Source organism: Serinus canaria, chromosome 1, assembly GCF_022539315.1.
Source record: "Serinus canaria isolate serCan28SL12 chromosome 1, serCan2020, whole genome shotgun sequence".
In the NCBI taxonomy this organism is placed as follows: domain Eukaryota; kingdom Metazoa; phylum Chordata; class Aves; order Passeriformes; family Fringillidae; genus Serinus; species Serinus canaria.
The window spans coordinates 101,351,607-101,369,447 of record NC_066313.1 but is presented as its reverse complement, the minus strand read 5'-3'; the positions used below and the strand labels follow the sequence as shown (position 1 = coordinate 101,369,447).

The 17,841-nt window shown below is 37.8% G+C and overlaps 1 protein-coding gene across 5 annotated transcripts in view; it reads right to left on the bottom strand.

Annotated features, from left to right (window-relative positions):
- The window catches only part of PDK3 (pyruvate dehydrogenase kinase 3), a 51,376-nt gene that overhangs the window by 19,723 nt on the left and 13,812 nt on the right, over positions 1-17,841 (bottom strand). For 3 of the 5 annotated variants that reach the window (XM_030234271.2, XM_050979615.1, XM_050979603.1), the window contains exons 2-3: positions 12,915-13,056; positions 6,127-6,198 (exon numbers count right to left, since the gene is read on the bottom strand). In XM_030234271.2, the coding sequence (XP_030090131.1) occupies positions 6,127-6,198; positions 12,915-13,056 (214 nt within the window). Of the gene's footprint in view, positions 1-6,126; positions 6,199-12,914; positions 13,057-13,171; positions 13,478-13,535; positions 13,610-17,841 lie in introns of those variants that run through there. The other 2 variants (XM_050979610.1, XM_050979608.1) reach the window with 2 other exon arrangements.

The following is a 17,841-nucleotide window of genomic DNA, read 5'->3' as shown; positions in this document are numbered from 1 at the left end:
TTTCAACACTACTCTGTTGCATAAAAAAGGGAAGTTTTAACTGCCTAATTCCCTATTCTAAATACTATCACAGTACAGAATGACTGTTCTCTTACTCACCAGTCTTGCTGACTGGGCAGCTTAGAACATTTAATGCTTAAAAAGTTTATAGACCTTATGTGTTTATTGAGTCTTGACTCTGCGGGATCTGTCACCTCTGAGAGGTGATGTCAGGGCCTGGTGCCGGGCTGTACCCTGTGCTGCTTCTCTGTTTCTGAGCAACAAGGCCCTAGCAAAGAGCAGAGCTGGAAGCAGTGTTTACAGTCACATCTGAAACAGAACTGACAACACTCTCTCCAAACTGTTGTTTGCTCTGCTATTTGTTTTTAAATACCTCCACTATCCAAAATATATTGCTGATGCCAAGAGGGCAAATTGTTCACTGATATCCCACTACAAAAGTGCTTAATTGCACAGAGCATGCCAAAGGGCAAAGGGCTTAGGTTTATCTGCTGCAGACCAGCAAAATCATAGCTGAAGCTTAGTCAGCATAAAACTAAATATATAATAAAGGAATGCCTGATTATTGAACTAATAAACCTCCTGTTCCATCTTCCAAGATAACTCAGTTCACTTGTGTTTCTATTAAGCAGATGCTTTTAAAGGAGAAAACACAAGAGGAATACAGGCAAATTTCAAAGTAGCAGAGCAGAAATCAGAATATACCTCCTTAATCTTAACAATCATTCCTTACAGTCCCTCTACCTGCTACAACCCCAAAAGCCACAAAGCTTTTACTGTACTCAAACTGTGGGACACAATATCAAGGAATTTTTAAACTCTTTATGGGATTAACTAGGAATACTCCAGAAGGGCTCTGAATTTTTTTTACCAATTACATTTTTTGTCCACAATTCTGTGTATTTTCAAAACCACAAAGAATAAGTAATGCAGTTGGTTTGACAAATGAGAAATTATTAGAAGGAAGCTACTTCAGTTAAGTGAGCTTCAGTGGTTTCTGCATTAACAGAAGAATACTTAAGGCATTACCACAGGTGTTAAATAAATGAAGGCTAAAACACTCTGCAAATACAAAAAATAACCTGTGTTGTGACATTCATTAATTAACTTCCGAATAACCTATATATATTAGCCTGTTTTGATCCATCATTACAGTACAAGAAAACAAGCTTAAGAAAGTCAATATAAAGACAAAGGGAATTTTTTTTAGTGTCTCTTATGGATAACATTACCTGAAAGATGAAAAGCACAAAAGTGATGAGTAGAGTAAAACCCTTTTAAATGCAACAAATGCAATGGTGTGAGGTTTTTCTCAATGGCTGCTCTTTTTGAGTCAGTGCTAACTGGCAGGTAAATATCACAAGAAAGAGAGGTAAAAGTTCACACTCTGAAAGATTTCTCTACTAGAAAGTATATCTACTTCCAAAGTTCAAAACTAATTAAAACAGCATTTCACTTCACGTAAAAGTAACAAAACTGCACCTTCTTAATCAGATGTACTCCAATATTTACTTAGCTCAAACTGCTTACAGAGCCACTATTTTAACTGCAACGCTGCAGAAAGGAAGGTTCTTGTTTACCAAGTTCCATGTGCATGTTATCTTAGACATGCTGGCAGCTGACAGCCTCAGTGGCTGCCAGCTCCAGGACACTCCCCCACACACCCTCCCTTGAGAGGGCCACAAAGAGAAAAACCAGCAGAGAAACTCAGGAGTGTAGAGGCTGCACTAAGTGTCCTTTGAGAGCACATGTGAACAGCATTTTTTACAAACCCTTCAATTTTTGAAACACAGCTTAAACCTCTGTGTTTACTGGATAGTGACATCCTGGGAAATTTCCAACACTTCTGCCCGTTTGCACCCTTCACCAAGCATGGACACCTTATCTTGGGGCTCCTGTTATCACACTGTTTGGCAGAACTGCAGAAAAACTTCCACCTGACCCCTCTACAGCTAAAAAAGACATTTGTGTTATCAAAAAGGTAAAAGTAACCTACCATTTTACAAATGCCCATACTACTGACAGTGACAGGAATGTGGCAATGCTGCAGTGAGGCTTCCTAAGGTCTGCTAAGCAACAGAAGGCAACAGAGAAACTGAAACACTTCTGAAATGCTTCATTATAACAATGCCAATGTAAAAAATCTCTTCAAAGCATTTTGTCCAACATTCACAAAAAGGTAAAACTCATGAACATCCATCTGCCCAATTCCTACACTAGGAGCAGAAAGAATTTGGACCACTGAAAATCAGCTTTAGTTTAGTCTCTGCACCAACTCCTACAACAACTCACCCTCTCCATTGCAGGGGCACTGCTGCCTTTGTTGGCCACACACTAACATTTTAGGGAGCACAGAGCTCAAAGTGGGCTATTCTTCCACTACATCCATTTCCCAATTCACTTCACTGTGTGGCCTCACATGCAGTTGTGCCAGTACATGGATGACATCTATAATACCACAACATTAATATAGAAAATGGCTTCCCCAGAGAGAGAGAGCCCAAACTCAGAATACCACAGTAGGCTCTCCCCAGACAAGCAGCGATAAAACCACAAATAGTCAGGGGGCTGTTTTCTGTTCAACTGATACAAGCATTGCACCTTTTTAGAAAACAGTAATTGAAGAACTACTGCCAACATTGATAGAGCACATCTGTGGATGTCCAACCTCCTTGAAAGATCAGTTTAGCTCCCCTTCTCTCCTCTGCTACTGTTACCCAGAACAGAAACTGAAGTCCACCTCAGCTGACAGAAAGTCCAACAAGGCACTCTTCAATTTCTAAAAATCAACTGCCCTGTTGTTCTTCATGGTTTTTGAGTGTCTGAGGTGGACAGGCATGGACCATGTTCAGCTCCAAACAGAAGCTGCTGGGATGGTACTGAAACAAAGGCACTTCCACCCGGGCAAGACTCACATCCTGTGACACTAGTTAAGGGAGAATGGATGGGGGCCATCATGAAATGCCTAAATCACCTCATACCCTTGGACAAGGATGGGCATTCAGTGACCAAAGGATTGCAATTAAATGGCATAGCCTTCTGTACTATGAGCCACATACCCTGTAACATTAACGTGTAAAATGTGCTGTTCTAGAGCATGCTCCACACAGGAACAGCACAGTGGAAAGGAGCCAAGAGAGGAAGCTGCTCCAAGCCCTCACAGACTGCTCTTGGCAAGGTACTCAGAGACACCCCACAGCTACTGCCTGAAAAAAGGGTTTTGGTCCAAACTTATTATCTTCCAGGTTTTTCTTTAAGCAAATCAATCTGGTTAAATAAAAGAACTATTTCTATTTATGCAACCCTAAAGACACTTAAAGTGTCTTCTAGGACCTAAAGTCCTAGATAAAGGCTCAAATTCCATATGCAATGATATATGCAATCAGAAGAGAACAGAAAACTTTTATGCAAACTTAATTCAACTCAGAAATGTGGGGGTTTTTCCCAGTGAGAAGCAGAATTCCTGATACTTTCTGACCACCAGGCATGAAATTAGGAGAAGGCTAGATAGCAGCAACATGCAATACTGTCACAAGAGTTGTGAAATTTGTTACATTTATCTATGTTATCATAAGATAAATATGAACATAGTTCAGAGTATTTTTGAAAGACATAGTTTGTAAAGAATATTTTTTAAAATCTAATTACAGCTCAATATGCAATTAAATGGCATAGCCTTCAGTAAGTTAGGAATAGATGACATCTCAGAGCAGGAAAGTAAATCTGACTTTCTTAGACAGTCTATCCAACACTGCCAAAAAGAACAAATCTGCTCTTGAATCAGATAATACAGTTTTAATGTCTTTTCAAAAGTCAGATGCAGTAGAGAAGACAGGTCTTACTGTCAAAGGCCCTAGCTGAACTTCACCTCAATAAGTAGCAATAAATTCCATGCATCCTTATTTTATGTACTTAATTACACAGAATACAGTAAGTGCAAGATTTCAAAGCTTTTAACAAACAGTTATCCTGAATGATATTGATATTTGCTTCATTATGAAATATTTGTTCTCATGCTCATTTAGAGCATCGTAAACAATACTTGCAGTTGCCATGAAACAGTATCAAGAATGCCATATCCATATGGCAGAATCAGATAACTGATGTGTTAATTATGAGACTCCAGATCTCCACGAGAACTACTCATTAGCCTTTATTTGTTATACTGTGATCTACCTCGAACCTCTGAAGTTCATAAAAAGCTGTAATTCAGCTACCTAAATACTGAAAGATGGTTTCAGAAGTTACAAAACCACCCTGCCTCAACCCACACATTCTGGACATTACAGGCTTAAAAGGACCTTTGCTACATTTGCCAAGCTCACTCAGGTGTTTAGGACAGCTCATGCCATCTGAAAGGGCAACAGACACCTAAGTTTTGGTAACTTAACCTCATAAAGGAAAGCCTCCTGATAAACTAGTCACAAACAGAAATTCTTGTGTCATCAGCAAACATGCTGATGATGTAAATACAGAATCACAAAATCTGACAGCTAGAGGTGGCTGAAAAATTGATTTGATTTATCCTCTACAGAATAAGCACACCTAGAATGTCACTAAATCTATCTATTTATTAAAGCTTTTAAAATGGATGCTCTACAGCCTTCAGTCCGTTTTCATTAATATTACAATCTTTACTTTTTGCCCTGCACACATTCTAAACTTTAATAAAAAACAGACATTTTTTAATGCTCCAGTTCTTCAGTTAGAACAACCAATTATCCTTTATTACAGTGACCTTACTTTTTAGCACATGCAGACTTCCAGTGTCTCCAGTATCTTTTTTTGCCAGTCTAGGCAAATGCCTTCAGCATTATTCAGAGGTGGAACTATCCAAGTCTCTAAATCTTGTTCCCTTCACATCTACTGCCCATGAGTGTTTTAATTTCTTAAAAGGCAGTACCCAGAACTGCAGGCAGCATTCCAGCATAGTACTCACTCTGAGTAAATGGTTACTTTCCCCTTGTTCAACAGCACTACAATTCAGTCAGTCTTTAATCCATATGGCTCCTTCTACAGCTCTGCCATGCAGGGAACTTTGTACTCCTGCACTTGAGCTTCTCCTACATGTATTGGTTGAAACACAAAAGCTAAAGTGTCAAAATCTCAGATAACAAGCTCACAACCAAAAGTGCACAACATTTGAAATGCAGCACCTCCCAAAGCCCTTATTTAACCTAATGTAACAACACAATGTGTGTATATGAAGTTTGCTGAAGGCAAAACACCATTTTTGCACAACACAGGCTGCATGGTGCACAAACAGGGCAAGGCATTTGATGAAACTCTCTTTACAGCATTGCTTGATCATGCATGATTTCAGAGCTTAAAAAGAAATCAGAAAAACAAACTACCCTAAGAGAGCTAATTAATGGAACAAAATCCTACAAGAAGTAATATCCTGAAACAAAGTTGACTGCTATAGGTACAGGGTAACAACAGACCCTAGTGTTGGACAGCTCTGCCTGTGTGTGTGTGTGTGTGTTTTAGTTGTTTTGTTTTCAAGTCTCCGATGCATATGTTGCACCTGCTGTTCTCACATGTGGGGTTCTTCTCTGTTTTATGCATACACATTTCAAAGCAACATTCTAATGGCAATTTCAATGTGATTTTGTTGATAAAGAAAATTGGCTAAGTTTTCCTTTCTTTTCAAGTAATGCTATTCAGTGAGGTAGCACCACTAATTGAAGTCCATTAAAAAAGCTTTTAGATAAAAACAATGACTGACACATTAGAATGCTTTCAAACTGGGGAAAAAATAAATCAAACTATTAATGTATTAACATACTTTATATACCATAGAGCACTAAGCTCAATGTATACTAAAACAACACTTTAGTCTTAAGTATCTGATATGCAAGTATAGTCTCACATACGTTTGTTTTCTCAATACAGTCTTGAAGGAAGCATTTCATGCCATTTCTTAAACTACAAGCCTGTATAAATAGAAAATATACTGTTCAAAAGCACTTAGATACCTACATTCTACTCCAGATTACAATTTTAGCTTTTGCCATACACAATCTAACTTACAAAAAAGGTAGTGGTTTTCCTAGAGTACAAAACCACTTGGTATTTGAGACAGATTATCTGAAAATGAACTGTTAGAAAAAGTAAGTTACTCACTCATCCAGAACATGAGGATCCTCAGGACTTTTATTTTCATATTCTAAAAGCTCAAGGAAACTCTGCATGTACCTGAAATAAGCAAAACGTTATAAAAAGAGAATTAAAATACTTAAACATAAATACTTTTTAATTTCTTTAGTTTTAAGACTATAGGGTTACATAAAAGTAATAGATGCACAGTGCACAGCTCTCTTCAAAGACTAAGTGGGATGCTGCAACAAAGGGAAAGAAAGCAACTACAATATATTATATTGTGTTAAAAAGTATTACTTATGACCTTATAGTCTGCCATTCAGGAAAATGCTACATAAATGAAACTGAAGTCAACAGGAGCAAAAGCTCTCTACAGGTACATCTGTAATTTCAGGTAGTTTGTCCTGTATTTTGGTTTTTCTGCTCATCTACTCTGTACTGATGTCAGTTTTTTTCCCATTATTCCTCAGACAACAATCCAAGTTTTCTTTCAAAAGAAAGCTCAGGGGAACAATCCCCAAAAGGCACAATAACAGGACTGCACCAAGCTGGTCCTACCAGAGTTCTCCAGGAGAGCACACCCATTCACACACTCCCACAGCTCCTCCGTGTGACACAATGCTTGGTTTCATAAAAACCCCTCTTACACAACACAGCTCTTTCCTGCTCAGACATTTGGTTCACAGGAGATTACTGAGGCTTAGAGCCCCAGAAGTACCACAGAGGACCCAAACCAGAAGCCCTCAACATGAACGTGGCCAGCCTGCTCTGTAGGACACTGGCCACCACCAGTACAAATTTTGCCACTCGCACACTGCGCTGTGCCTCAGGACCAGCTATTGCCCCTGGAGCAGACACACATTCAGCAGCAGAGATGGAGCTTCAAGGACCACAGAACCAGGACCTGTTTCCTGAGGTAAAAATCACACAAGGAATCAATCACACACATAAAAGGGAGGGTTTCAACGCTACTCCTTTCACTCCTGGTTAAGCACTGCCACTCAAACTACACTATCAACACTAATCAGATGTTAATCACATGTGCGTGTCAACAGCTCCAACTCCCATCAGAGGTGAAATAGACAGAAGAAAAACCAAACAAACCTTTCTTGAACATGAAAACGACTAATTGAAAGGTCTAAACAGCTGAAGCTAACACAAGAGAGAAAAGATAACCACAGAGCCTACACAAGGAAAAAGCAAAACACATAACCAAGCCTCTCCTTTTTCAGTGGCAGCTACCCAGTAAGACTAGGTCAGCAATGACCTATGCATAAGCTCTTTTGGTAGCAGTTCTATGTTAAGACCAGTTTAAGAAGGCTATGAAACTTCATCCTGCATCTTCAAGCTACAGTGAAACTTAGGACAGCACTGTTTGTCTATGTGAGTCCCTTCAGAACTACATACCACTCGGTTCACCCCCATTTCAAGCTTCAACCGCAGGTCACTGTGACAGTCCTCAGGGACACTGACATTTTCACCATGGTCAGCACAGGAACACCAGCTCCTGTCCTTCAGTGCATTTGTGCCCTCCTGCAAACATCAAGAACCACTACAGAAATCCCCCAAATATTTGTCATTTACAAGTAGGGCATGTAGCTCATACCTCTAGTAGTGCTCATTTTAAAAGATGTTATTTTATGCTGCTAAGAGATGGCACCAGTTTACAACCATCATACTCTGAACTTGGCTGATTCACATGCAACAATTAAATCATGATCATACTCACTCAAAGAGGTACATGTTCTTCAACCCCAACTTGCCATCATATAATACTATCAAAGTCCTGTTTCTAAAAGACACCACCACACTTGAGAAGTAACACAAAGGTTGTTTTTAATACAGACGTCCTACAATAAATGTCAAAACCACAAGGATAAAAAAGCAATGAAGGCTGCTGGCACTGAAGGCAGCTGATACCTGATTTTTGTACTGTGTGGATTTGACTGGTTGCCTGCCATTACTGGAGAAATTATGGAAACAGGCAATGCTTTTCCTTTAGAATTCTCTCCTTCTGATTCTAAAGTAAAGGAAATAGCACTTTAGAAGTCAAGTTCATTAGCAAAAGCACGGTATAAAGCAAATTAGATCAGAGAAGAGGTGAACTTCAAACCAAAGTCGCTCAAATTTCTTCCAAGCCTGTGATTAAACCAAGCTAGAAAAAAGTCACTTCATGTCAAACAGCCCTCACCCACTGCTCAGTGCCTACCACTGTACATCACCCAGTCTGGGGTGCTGTAATACCCTGTGTCTTAAGTCTCTGAATAGAAACTCAGAGGTGCAAATGCTGAACACATTTTTTCTTTTATGAAGGTGTGATTTCCAGTTTGTACACCAAATTCAGTCCCCCATTCCCTCTCTCCCAAAAAGCTCAAAATTAGAAATTAAGAAAAAATATGTTTAAAAGGAAATTCGTAACTCTGTTATTAATGACCACCACAACCATTACATGCTGAGGACAGTTGAGCAGCCAGCAATACAGTTCATTCCTGTAAAAGTGTGTGTGAAAAAGTTATTCCCTTTTCATATAATCCATCTACTTCCTTGCATTTTGTTTTAATTTGAATTGTAGGTGCAGAGAGGGATGAATGAAGATGTAACTACAGGATCTGTAAAGCAATGAAAAGCAAGACCTTGTGATGTTTAAACGTAATTCACACACAATTATCAGCCAGAAAGAACAAAAAAGTACCAAAATAATGCATGAATTACTGTATAATTAATAAATCAATACAACTATACAGAATACAAATCTAAAGAAAAATTCCAGCATATATGAGAAAAGAGAATGTCAGTTTTATTTTGCTATATTTGGTGAGTCATCAAAAGCAGAAATCAAAGTCCATGCCCTTCAAACATATTGTCTTTCCGGTGTTTATTTTTTTATCACACTACAATTCACTGGGCAAGCTCTTTGGTTTCAAGGACCCTTTTGCCTTGTTCTTCTGCTAATTACTGCCACGTAGATTGAATTCTTGTTAGTCTGCCAAATGCAATAATTTTAGAATGGCACATTTCATACATGAAAGCACTGCAAAAGCCCATAATGTCAGCTCTGGGTTTTCTTTTCTTAAAAATATTATGCAAGATACTTCTGCTTTTTTCCTAATGTGTATTTCACTAAGATTTTCCTTTACAATCATTTTAGTACCAAAGCACTAAAATGATAAAACAAATCTCCATGGTAACACAATCTTGCTAGCATAGTCTCAATGCAGAAAATAGAAAAAACCCAATTACTAATCCCCAAATTCTACATATTCCTCTAATGGGTCTTTCCCAAGAGAGAAATGGAAATTTATAGCATTTTCTAAGGAAAAGCAGTAGAAAAAAATAGAGAAATTTGTCCGGGGCTAAATAAAATGTGAATTTTACATATAACTGAGTAATATACTTGCAACCCTCATGCTTACTTTTGATATTCTATAAGCTCCAACCTTATCCATTTTTAGGTTTTATTGTAACTATTTCCCCTCATCACATTAGTGACCATATCCTTTATTAAACAACTCTGCTATATTTTCAATATCCTACCTGCACTTTAGCTACAGTGCCCTCTCAAAGCTGCACAAAAACAAGCCCACTTCTTTGGATCAAGCAAGTTGCCCATTGATTTTGAAAAGCTGAAAACAAGGCACTGATTGTTGATCTGTCTGCTGTTTGGAATCACGGCAGTTCACAACCACAACATATTAACTGTGTTTCAGCCTTGAGTCACTTTATTCCTTCCCTACTCCTTGCAAAAGATACACACAAATTAAGATATGAACTCGAACTGGGACAGAGCTGATGTTTTACCTTTACTGAAATGCAAAACTATTATTTTTGTTTGGTCAGAGTTCACTCTCTGGGTAATGTCAGCTTTATTCAGGAAAGTGTAGCTGAGCAGTACAAAGGAAGGAGAGGGGTCTTGCCTCTCCTCAGGGCTGCACATTATCAGGCTGAGGAGCCCAGAAACGAAGGAGAAAAAACCAACAGAGCACCTTTCCCAAGAGCAATCAAGCAATCAGTTATAAAATCAGATAGGCAGAGAAGCACAGGAAGCAAAGTGCCTCCAGCATGGCCATGGAGATGGATGGGAGAAGGAGAGAACAGGCCTTGCCTGCAGCAGGGAGCAGCAAAGCCAGACTGCCTCCCAAGGGAGCCACAAGGGTGAGAAAACTGATGCAACTCAGAATGTTTGATGGCTGGAAGCAGAGAGGATTGATGGGAAAGGATCCGTGCTGCACTGTAGGCAGGGCTGATTTCTTATTCCTCTATTTACAGAGCACTTTAATTTAAAAGTCAAATAAAACCCATATTAAAGATTAGGACCTTTTTGTATTAATTTTTGGCATGCTGGCATTAATGAATAGATTGCAAATTCAAATGTTAAACCTCCGGCTAATTTGGAGTCTCACCAAAAGCACATAAAACCATACATTTTCTAGTGTAAAATTGCAACAAAAATGAAACAAACATGCTTGTGACTAGATAAATTACTGAATATTAGCAAATAAATATATTAAAGTGAGTAAGGAATTAAATGTCTTTCTAATTTGTAGCAAATGTACAATAGATTTTTGTTTGCCTGTTAATGAACTGCCAAGCTTTCTGAACCTATGGCATAGCAAAAACAAAGAACTGAAATCTGACCCTCAAAGAAATATTTTCTTGAAGTAGTTTTGAACTGCATTAAGAAAAGGTTTTTTATTTTACAAGCTCACAAAACAGCTGAACAACTAAATTTATATTTATTTATTCTACTACATAAAATTCAGGAATCTCACTCTGACAGTATCTCTAAACTCTAGGTTAAGAAATTAACCTAGAGTTTAGAGATAAAATTAACCTAGAGTTTAGTTAATTAACCTGCTATCAACATAGCTATATAACACCCAAGGTCATTCACATTGAAGTTAATAAAACCTTTGGTTTGGTCTTTTTAAAACATAAATTTTAAAGTAATTTTGCCCAAGGTTTATCATCAGGACTTACAAACTACAGGTAAATGTTTATTTAAGCAATTTAAAACCTCTGAACAGAATAATAAGAACTAAGCTTTTTAAGTCCACACCTATAATCGGGGGGGAAATGCTACAATTACTTTTATTATTTTTGACATAAGATGATAAAAATATTCTCATATAATCTCAATGAAGATACTCCTTTCCACAAAAACTCTTAGTTAACTATAGATGACAATCAGAAGAAAATTACAGAAAACACTTTAATTTCAAACTTCCATTTTTTGGCTTGATGTCCATTCCAACTTCTTCAGCACATTACAGTCTGGTCTTTTAGCCTGTCCAATAGACAACTACTGGTCTGCAGCTGTGATAGTGCAAATCACATTGTCATATAACACATGCTGCTGCTTTTTCTCATTTGGAGTTTTGGGTTTTTTTTCCTTTTTTTTTTTTAATCAGTAGTTATCTATTGTGGCCATAAAAATCATCAAGAGTCCTCAAATCTCTTCAACAAAAGTTCTGAAGGGGGCCTCCCCTCTGAACACCCATTCAGTTCCTTTGCCACAGGGATCCAAATGTTGCCTAGCTCTGTATAGGCAGGGCAGAAGCACAAGCCACAGCACAGACATCTGGACTAGAAGTATTATGCTGCAGTCACTACAGAAAAATTATTTTCTTTTCTTCATTCACCTATTTGTCCACATTTCATTAAAGACAGGTTTACAAGTCAACCAGATTAGAAAAGCCTAGAAGGCCTGTATATTATCTACTCTTTTCTACAAGCATAACAACTTTCTGTGACATCAAAAGCATAACAACTTTCTGTGACATCAAACAGACAGACAAGCCTTCAAACCTTGCAAGCTGCCACCTAACCACAAAGTGATTGTGTGGCTCCACAGCATTTACACTCACTTGAAGCATTTCATCACTGTACTTGAAGTGGTCATCAAGACATCCACTGTAACCTTGCAAAGACAAACACAATACCACATATCCTCATTTATATTTTCTATGTCTGAAGCTTGATGCATAGGAGACCCAAGCCAGCAGTCAACATACAGTCAGCACAGAAGCTCTTGGGTCAAGGGCCATGACTGAATTTAACACAAGCCTACAACATTAGCTGCTTTTACTGTTAAATAAGCTGCTACTCCCAAAGAGACTTCTGTTGTATACTGCAAAAATATTTTTACAAAAAGTATTTAGAAAATATTAACAGGTAAAAGAACAATAAATACCTCATGAACAACGTTTTTGTTGTGCTTATACATCCAAGGCAGCAGTCTCTAAATCTCACCAAACATGCAATTAGGCTAGAAATTAATTACTGTGGAAAAGACGGCAGGACTTTCAGTCACTTTAGATCCACGCTAGTTATTACAATGGAGAATGCTGTTTACTAGATGACACCAGATTTTTGACTCATTCCATAACTTCCACTGAACACCAGGTTGTTTTTCAAGATTTTGCAGTGAGAAAAACTGATGGGGTTTTATATTTCTCTCAGTATTTTTGACAAAGGAAAAATAAGGACAAAGAGCAGCTATTTCAAGAAGCCATGAGTGCAATACAGTAAGGAATGTTTAAAAAGCTTGTTCTTGGAAGTTACGGACTTGTTTTAATTACCTGGGAAACAACAGTATAAGTACTAACTTACAAATCCTTAGCTAGGATCAAGATTAGGGTATATACTCAACATTTGAAGAAAATGAAACTTCATTTGACAAGACACACTATAAACAATTCACGGCAGAAAACTGACCGATTCAGATGAATTCAATAATTCTCTGTTGCAAGCAGAACAACACATACAGTGTTAGTTTTACAATAACTTTCCAATCCATTTTTTTTTTAACTTACCAACTCTGTACCAGCCCAACTGAAGGCCTGTTCAGTAAATTATCAGGCAGCAAATTGACTTCCCTCATGGTGTTCGCCAGTCGCACGGGAAGCTCCTTCCGCAGGAACATGTACGAAGTCTTCTCACAGGCATTGTCACGACCTGTCAGAAGGAAGAAAAAACATTGCAGCAGATCAAATTTTAGACTTCCTAATGTTAGAAGCTTTAAAATAAAAACCACTTGTGAAAAAAAGTTTTAAGCAATTTCAGTACTCACCTTTACTTTCTTCTCACTCATGAGACACATTCTATACTTTTACCTTCCTAGAGCTTAACCCTTTTTGTCTGACATTCTTCCACATTTCACATCATCTCATTTTCTCTCCCAAAAACAACATCTCTCATCATAGAAATAAAATGCATCAAATATCAAATACTTGATATTACCTGGAAGTAAGACACCAAAATACTAGCTTTTACCCATACAGCTTTTATATTAAAGTGAGCTTTTAAAAAGTAAATGCTGCACACCTAAGAGAGGGTAAGGAGTGCAAACAAAAGGACAAAACAATGACAACAGTTTGCTGACGTTTCATACCACAAGTTCTTCAACCTTTAGTACTTTAACATTTGAGCAGCACCTTGTGAGAGCAGCACAGGCCATCATCCCTCCTAGGACTGGCCTGTAAATTATCACTAGAGACCTGGAAGGAAAGTCCAGGGCTTATCACCACACTCTCATTTCGAAAGGCCTCAGCTAAGATTATCTTTAACTTTCACTTTCAAAACACATTTTTTCAAGGCTAGTATTTTGAAAATAAAACATAAAAAAATCCCAACCATACAGTCAGAAAGAAAATAAATAGATCCAGCAAAATAACAATAGCTTCCTGCAGACCTAGTGGTAACAACATTCATTCTCTGAAGCCATCCTATACAAACTGAAAGACTGACATGACTTAGAGTAACCTTCAACTAAAGTAGTTACTAAGGATACCACAAATATTTAAAAGCACAAGATATTATGTCACTTGCCCAAGTAGTTTAGATGGAAGATCAGACTCTACTTAACATAGTTTTTTGTGTTTTGCATCCTTTAAGAAGTGGACAAACTCCTGTCATAACTAATCTCTAAAGAATCCAGGTAAATTAATTTTTTAAAGTCCATATTTTACTTGTAATAAACAGCCAGGATTCTGCTTTCATCTAGAAAGAGAGCAAAGGTCTTTTGTGATGATAACCAATTCAACCATCTGCAAAATTTCTGAGTGAAGGCATAATGTGAGAGCTATAAATTACGTTCAAGCAAACCAGAAAGTGTTAAAAGCACTGCTAGGCACATAATCACTGAGATTTACAATTTGCAAGATTCAAGTACAACGCAACCAGCACAATCAAGGAGATACTTTTTAAGACAGTCCCATTATAATCACAGAGTTTTCACCTTCTTTGCATGGGTAGCGTGCATTGATGGATTAGTTCCGAAACCCTAACATTACCTTGAGGAATATGCAGGAAGGATTAGGATTTCCCTTTTTTACTTGCTCATTTAGGTATCATCAATCTGGGACTCATTAAATTCTGATAGTGCTACCAATTCCATTATAGTTCTTCCAGTAAACATCTGGACCTGTTTTACTTGCTCCCATTTTCACACCTCAATTACAAATACAAACATCCTGTCAAAATTAGACAAAGGAAACAAGACATTACATTGTTTTCTGTGAAGCACAGTAATGACTTCAGAGTTCAGTCTGTCAAGTAAATTAGATACCAATTCACCTATAAGAGAGGACAGACACTTGTTTGTTCACAAGTCACTGTATACAGCAGGTCTTTAAAGACTGAGGCTGGACAGCAGGAAAGACTCTGACTCAGCTCAGCCTAAACTTTCTGAGCAGGAAAATCCCTCAGAACAAAGACAACAACTGCTTCTTCCCAAGAGTGACTGAGAGCAAGTTCAGTGATTCTCTAGGTGATAAAAAGCAAAATGCATGAAAGATAGCCCATGCAGAAAATGAGAAAAATATGAACAAGAACCCACAGCTCATGGGTTTGTGCAATGCAAACAAAAGCTGCTACAGGCAAGCACGACTGGCTGGAGACACCCACATCCTCTCTTCCCACGTGCAAGGGCACATCTCTATTCAACCTGTCTCTTTTTAAAGAGCTGCCTTGCCCTGTTGAACATTTTAGGTACAGAGCCCTTTGGGATCCCTTTGCATGTTCAGTGCAGGAAGAGGAAAGGAAGCTCTGGTTTTTAAGACTTCCCTGCTTACAAGCTTACATCAGCATAAGTTCAGCTCATCTGTTTGGTTTGGGGCACATGGTCCTTGTATCAGCTCCTTAGCTGCTCTCAGTTTACCTGACAGCCTCTGAAGAGCTGCTTCAGCATTTAGCAGCAGGTCAGATACCTGCCTGTCAGACAGCACGTGCGTGGCCAGAGAGAATGGCTACACACTAGGAGCAGGAGTAATTAGATATCCCCCAGCTTTCAAAGCAAAAGCAAACTGTGTCCTAACACTGCTCTTTGGCTAATGTTCCTCACAGCAACATCTGTACAACCACTTCCGTCAAAAGAAGGGACATCATGCTAAGTAAGAAAATCCCTTAGTCTCTATGTTAGGTATTTTCTTAATGTAATTTCTTATAAATTATATGATAGTTGTATGTATGATAAAGTCAGTCTAAGTTCTAAAAATATTTCCAGAAACAGCATGTTCATAAGCTGCAATTGGCATGTCTAGCCATAGTCAGTTTAATTTTTTTTTTTTTCAAAGGCTGGCTTTAATTTTGATCTAGTCATTCCACCTATTTTTCAAAATATACAGCAATCTTTCTTGATTTTGTTCTGACTCTAGCTGGGTCAATATACATTGCCAGCATCAGGCTTTTGTCTGAAACAGCACAGGCTAAAGCCAGTCTAAACCTATCAGTTTCAGTTCAAAGAAATTTGAAATCACTCTCTCAGGGTTAAAGTGCAAGTTAAGTTTGTGAATAATCCCTCCTTGATTTACACCTCAACAAGTTATTTAAGAACATAAATACATGAAACAATGACCCGCTTACCTTTGTATGAATTCAAATGGAAAAAGAAAAGTTATCCTATGCCCTACTGGAAACTACACTGCACTAGGCACCAAGGGCTGTATTTAGCTTTATTTCAAAAAATTTAAACTCTTTAAAAGTATGCTTTTAAGAAACTGAAAATGGAAATACTAGAAGACTCAAAGTGAAACACTTCCTACCCAAAAAGCCAAGAAGACAGTCAAGCAAGGCACCACATGATATATAGGGCTCAGCATTTTGCACACACCACCACCATTTGCTTCTCACTGTCTCTAAAACAACAATACTTGAGTACAATTGAATAATAATTCAGTTTTGTGGCTTCAAGTGGAATAATTGTGCAGACCAAAGTCAGGCATTGAAACAAGTTTCTTTCAACAAGAATCACATTAAGACAACAAAAAGAACAAACTAGGCAGGATACAACCACTTTATTACTGATCTGCTCTACTGCAGGGAACAAAGCAATCCCATACTATTCTTCCTGGTAGAAAATAACCCTATAAAGTAATTATGTTTTCTGTGGGATTAGGTGTTAATTCAGGGTCAAGAGGCCAGATTATCTTCAGATTTTTACTCTTAATGAAGTTACACTTTCAAGCTGATTAAAAACTCTTAAGATCATACCTACAGTGTCTGCAGCATAACCCAGAATTTGATCCAATGGGATAAAGGAAAAGCACGAAATATCCCACTCTCCTGGTAAATTACGTGATTTTTTGACCATCTTCTAAAAGCAGAGATGGATGCAAGAGCAATCAAAATAACAACAATAAAACAGTCTGTGACACAGGAATGAGTGAATCTGATGGATTTACCTAAGAAGAAATAAGTGAAGAACACAGCAATGCTCTCCAAGGCCTCACAGTTCACTACAAAGAAGGGAGCACTAACCTTGCCCATCAAGCTTTGGACTCAAACTACAGAAGATTCAATTCTAATTAGCAGAAACTTCCTGATGGTAAGCACTGTAAAAGAGAGCAACCTGATCTGATTTAAGCATGTCTTTTACTAGTGAAGGTAGACACCTGCCCAAAATTACACTAAGCTAATTGATTCAGTCTCTGAAATGAGATTAGACTGAACAGGGCCTAACATTCTTTGCAGCCCTAATTCTCTCATGACCCAAGAGGAAGAAAGTGATCACCTCACATTTTGTTAAGTACTTGCAAAGCGAAAGCAGTGAAAATTTGCCCAGGGAAACAAGCAAAAAGTGGAAACTCTGAAGCAAGTCAGAGTTTGAAAAAACACACCATAGACTGCATAAATCAAGTTATACAGTAATAGCTACTTTGACAGAAAAATGACAATAAAAAGCAAGATATTTGTGAAGGAACTAATCCTCAAGTTATTACTAATGCATGCATAGCTAGCAGAAAAACTGAAAGATGTCAAGTATCACTACAGGTTAAAAAACGAACGGTTTAATAAATGTTCTACCACCTTTAATCTTCTGAACAATCTTACTTGTCTGGGCTCATCAATTACCCTATCAAAGTAACACAGAAAAGCATATTCATGGCCTCCTCTCTGCCACTTTCAAACCTTCAGCTCAAAAGCAGCACCAAGGAGAAACTAAGATGCCAATCTTGAGACTATTTTGTTTAAAAACAAGTCAATGTAATGTACTGACAACAGACATAACCTTCAACATCGTGAAAATAAGAAAATACATCAGTCAAATAAAGATCTAAGCAGCAATCTCCTGGACTTGACATCAAACTAAGGTCACTAAAGAATTTTCTAATTTTCTATTTCTTCAGTGTAGCAGCTTTACACATGACAGACACAGGGTTTGTAAAATTTAAAAATAAGTTCATCTAGAAGATAACATTTAATATTAAATCAATTTTTCTAGATATGAAAAAGTGTTACATG